General features: G+C 50.7%; 1 protein-coding gene across 2 annotated transcripts; it reads left to right on the top strand.

Moving 5' to 3' along the window:
- Nucleotides 1-2475: 2475 nt before the first annotated feature.
- OPA3 (outer mitochondrial membrane lipid metabolism regulator OPA3) lies at nucleotides 2476-3279 on the top strand. 2 transcript variants are annotated; one of them, XM_039721704.1, is made up of 2 exons: nucleotides 2476-2890; nucleotides 3035-3279. In XM_039721704.1, the coding sequence occupies exons 1-2, from the start codon at nucleotides 2491-2493 to the stop codon at nucleotides 3259-3261; spliced, it is 627 nt and encodes a 208-aa protein (XP_039577638.1). In that variant the 5' UTR covers nucleotides 2476-2490; the 3' UTR covers nucleotides 3262-3279. The 2 variants fall into 2 exon arrangements, with proteins under 2 accessions (XP_039577638.1, XP_039577637.1); XM_039721703.1 differs by having other exon boundaries at nucleotides 2476-2894; nucleotides 2958-3279.
- Nucleotides 3280-3633: the final 354 nt, after the last annotated feature.

Genomic DNA, 3633 nt, shown 5'->3' with positions numbered 1-3633 from the left:
GGTTGATTTTGGGGAATTTGTGGGTGAATTTTTGGGGGTGTTTCCGTCTGAGTTTTTGGGAATTTTCAGCTGGACTTTGCGGAATTTATGGCTGAAGTTTCGGGAATTTGCGGCTGGGTTTTTTGGGGGTCTGGGGGGGGATTTGGGGGGGTCTGGGGTTGATTTTGGGGAATTTGTGGGTGAATTTTTGGGGGTGTTTCCGTCTGAGTTTTTGGGAATTTTCAGCTGGACTTTGCGGAATTTATGGCTGAAGTTTCGGGAATTTGCGGCTGGGTTTGGGGAGGATTTGTGGCTGGATTCCGGGGAATTTTCAGCTGGATTTGGGCAGAAATTATGTCTGTGTTTTGAGGAATTTTTGGCTGAATTTCAGGGAATTTATGGCTGAATTTTGGGGAATTTGTAGCTGAATTTCGGGGTATTTATACCCGGAGTTTGGGGGCATTTATGGCTGGATTTGGGCAGAATTTATGGCTGGATTTTGGGGAATTTGTGGCTGAATTTTGAGGAATTTTTAGGTGAATTTCAGGGAATTTATGGCTGGACTTTGGGGAATTTTTGGCTGGATTTGGGAGGATTTGTGGCTGATTTTTGGGGAGATTTGTGAGAGGATTTTTGGGAGTATTTATGGCTAGATTTGGGGGAATTTGTAGCTGGATTTGGAGGGAATTTTTGGCTGAATTTCGGAGGATTTATGGCAGGATTTTGAGGAGGATCTGGGGTTGGTTTGGGGGGAATTTGTGGCTGGATTTTGGGGAATTTTTAGCTGAATTTTTGGGGGGGATTTATGACAGGATTTTGGAGGGATTCCGGGGGTTGCTTGGGGGGAATTTGTGGCTGGATTTTGGGGAATTTTTAGCTGAATTTTTGGGGGGGATTTATGACAGGATTTTGGAGGGATTCCGGGGGTTGCTTGGGGGGAATTTGTGGCTGAATTGTGGAAAAATTGTGGCTGGATCTGGGGGGAATTTATGGCTCAATTTGGGGGAATTTTTAGCTGAATTTTGCGGAATTTTTAGGTTAATTTCGGAGGATTTTTGGCTGGATTTTGGGGAATTTTTAGCTGAATTTTGAGGAATTTTTAGGTTAATTTCAGAGGATTTTTGGCTGGATTTTGGGGAATTTTTTGGCCAGACTTGGGGGATTTGTAGCAGGATTTGGGGATCATTTATGGCTGAATTTGGGGGGATTTGTGGCTGGATTTTGAGGGGGATCTGGGGTTTGATTTGTGGGGATTTATGGACTTTTTAGCTGTATTTGGGGAGGATTTATGGCTGGATTTTGGGGAATTTGTGGCCGGATTTTTGGGAGGATCCCTGACATTATTTCCCCCCTCTCTCCCCGTGCCTCAGTTTACCACTGGGTGGAGATGCGCACCAAGATGCGCCTGCTGGGGTTGGACTGGGGGGAATTTATGGCTGAATTTTTGGGGAATTTATGGCTGAATTTTGAGGAATTTTTAGCTGGATTTTGGGGAGAATTTATGGCTGAGTTCTGAGGAATTTATGGCTGAGTTTTGGGGAATTTATGGCTGAATTTTTTGGGAATTTATGGCTGAATTTTGAGAAAATTTATATTTGAATTTTGAGGAATTTTTATCTGGATTTCAGTAGAATTTATGGCAGAATTTTGGGGAATTTTTTTTGGCTGGATTTTGGGGGGAATTTATCGCTGAATTTTGGGGAATTTATGACTCAATTTTAGTGAATTTGTGGGTGAATTTTGGGTAATTTTTAGCTGAATTTTGGGGAATTTTTAACTGAATTTGGGGGGATTTTTAGCTGGATTTGGGGAGGATTTGGGGGAGGATCTGGGGTTGGTTTGGGGGAAATTTATGGCTGGATTTTGGGGATTTTTTAGCTGGATTTGGGGAGGATTTATGGCTGAGTTTTGGTGAATTTATGGCTGAATTTTTGGGGAATTTATGTCTGAGTTTTGGGGAATTTTTGGTTGAATTTTGGGGACTTTTAGCTGGATTTGGGGTGGATTTATGACAGAACTTTGAGATGAATCCCTGACACAAATCCCCCCTCTCTCTCTCCCCCGTGCCTCAGTTTACCACTGGGTGGAGATGCGCACCAAGATGCGCCTGCTGGGGTCGGTTTGGGGTGAATTTATGGAACTTTTAGCTGGATTTGGGCAGGAATCCTGACAGGATTTTAACACAAATCCCCTGTTCTTTCCCCGTGCCTCAGTTTACCACTGGGTGGAGATGCGCACCAAGATGCGCCTGCTGGGGTTGGACTGGGGGGAATTTAGAGCTGAATTTTGGGGATTTTGTGGGTGAATTTTGGGTAATTTTCAGCTGGATTTGGGCAGAATTTATGGCTGAGTTTGTGGCTGAATTTTGGGGAATTTTTAGCTGAATTTTTGGGGAATTTATGTCTGAGTTTTGGGGAATTTTTGGCTGAATTTAAGGGAATTTGTGGCTGGAATTGGGGGGATCTGTGACAGGATCTTGGCCGGATTTATGACAGGATTTGGGGTGGATTTATGGCTGAATTTTGGCATGAATCCCTGACACAAATCCCCTCTCTCTCTCCCCGTGCCTCAGTTTACCACTGGGTGGAGATGCGCACCAAGATGCGCCTGCTGGGCTTCCGGGGGGCGCAGGTGAAGCCCCTGAACGAGGAGGCGGCGGCCGAGCTGGGGGCCGAGCTGCTGGGCGAGGCGCTGGTCTTCGGCGTCGGGGGGCTCTGCCTCTACCTGGAGTACCTGCGGCAGGCGGGGCAGGGCCGGCGGCGCGAGGAGCAGCTGGAGCGCGCCCTGGCCGAGCTCAGAACCGGGCTGCAGCGCCTGGAGGCGGAGCTGGAGCGGCTGCGGGGGCGGGGCCGCGAGGGGCACGCCCAGGGCGGGGCGGGGGGTGAGCTGGGTGGGGTGGGACACGCCCAAAATGGAGGAGGACACGCCCAGGGTGGGAATGGACACGCCCAGGGGGGGGCGGGGGGGGAGCTGCGTGGGGTGGGACACGCCCAAAGTGGGGCTGGACACGCCCAGGGATCTTCAGTACACGCCCAAAATGGAGGACATGCCCAAAATGGGGTGGGACACGCCCAGGGACACGCCCAGGGTTCCACTAAGGGACACGCCCAAGGACACGCCCAAAATGGGTCTGGACACGCCCAGGAATCCTCAGGCCACGCCCCCACCGAAGCTGTGAATGGCCCTGGCCCCGCCCCCTCCGAAGCTGTGAACGGTGCTGACCACGCCCCCTCCGGTGCTGGCCCCGCCCCCGCCGCGCCAGGCCACGCCCCCGCACATTAAAGCCTTGCTGTGATTGGATGCCGTGCCTTGAAGGGGCGGGGCTAAGGGAGGAGGGGGGCGTGGCCTCTCTGGGTGTGGCCGGCGGGGCGGGGCCAGACGAGCAGGAGCGCGGTGATTGGTGGGCTCTGTGAAGTGGTCGGGGCTTCCTCTGCGGCAGGGGGCGTGGCCATCCAAGCCCCGCCCACCCCCCAAAAACCCACAAAAATTTAAATTTTTTAAAAGTTTTCTGTAGAAAAAACCGTTTATTTGTGCTGGGGGAGGGGAAACTCCCCCAAAATAACAAAAAACGTGAAAAAAACCCAAAAGTGGCTTAAAAAACACTCGGGGTGGGGTGGGGGAGGGGAGGAAGGGGAAAAGGAGGGGAGGGGCTCC

Source organism: Passer montanus, unplaced genomic scaffold, assembly GCF_014805655.1.
Source record: "Passer montanus isolate IOZ18808 unplaced genomic scaffold, ASM1480565v1 scaffold461, whole genome shotgun sequence".
NCBI classification, from domain to species: domain Eukaryota; kingdom Metazoa; phylum Chordata; class Aves; order Passeriformes; family Passeridae; genus Passer; species Passer montanus.
The sequence above is the reverse complement of the archived record's forward strand: the minus strand, read 5'-3'. Positions and strand labels throughout refer to the sequence as shown.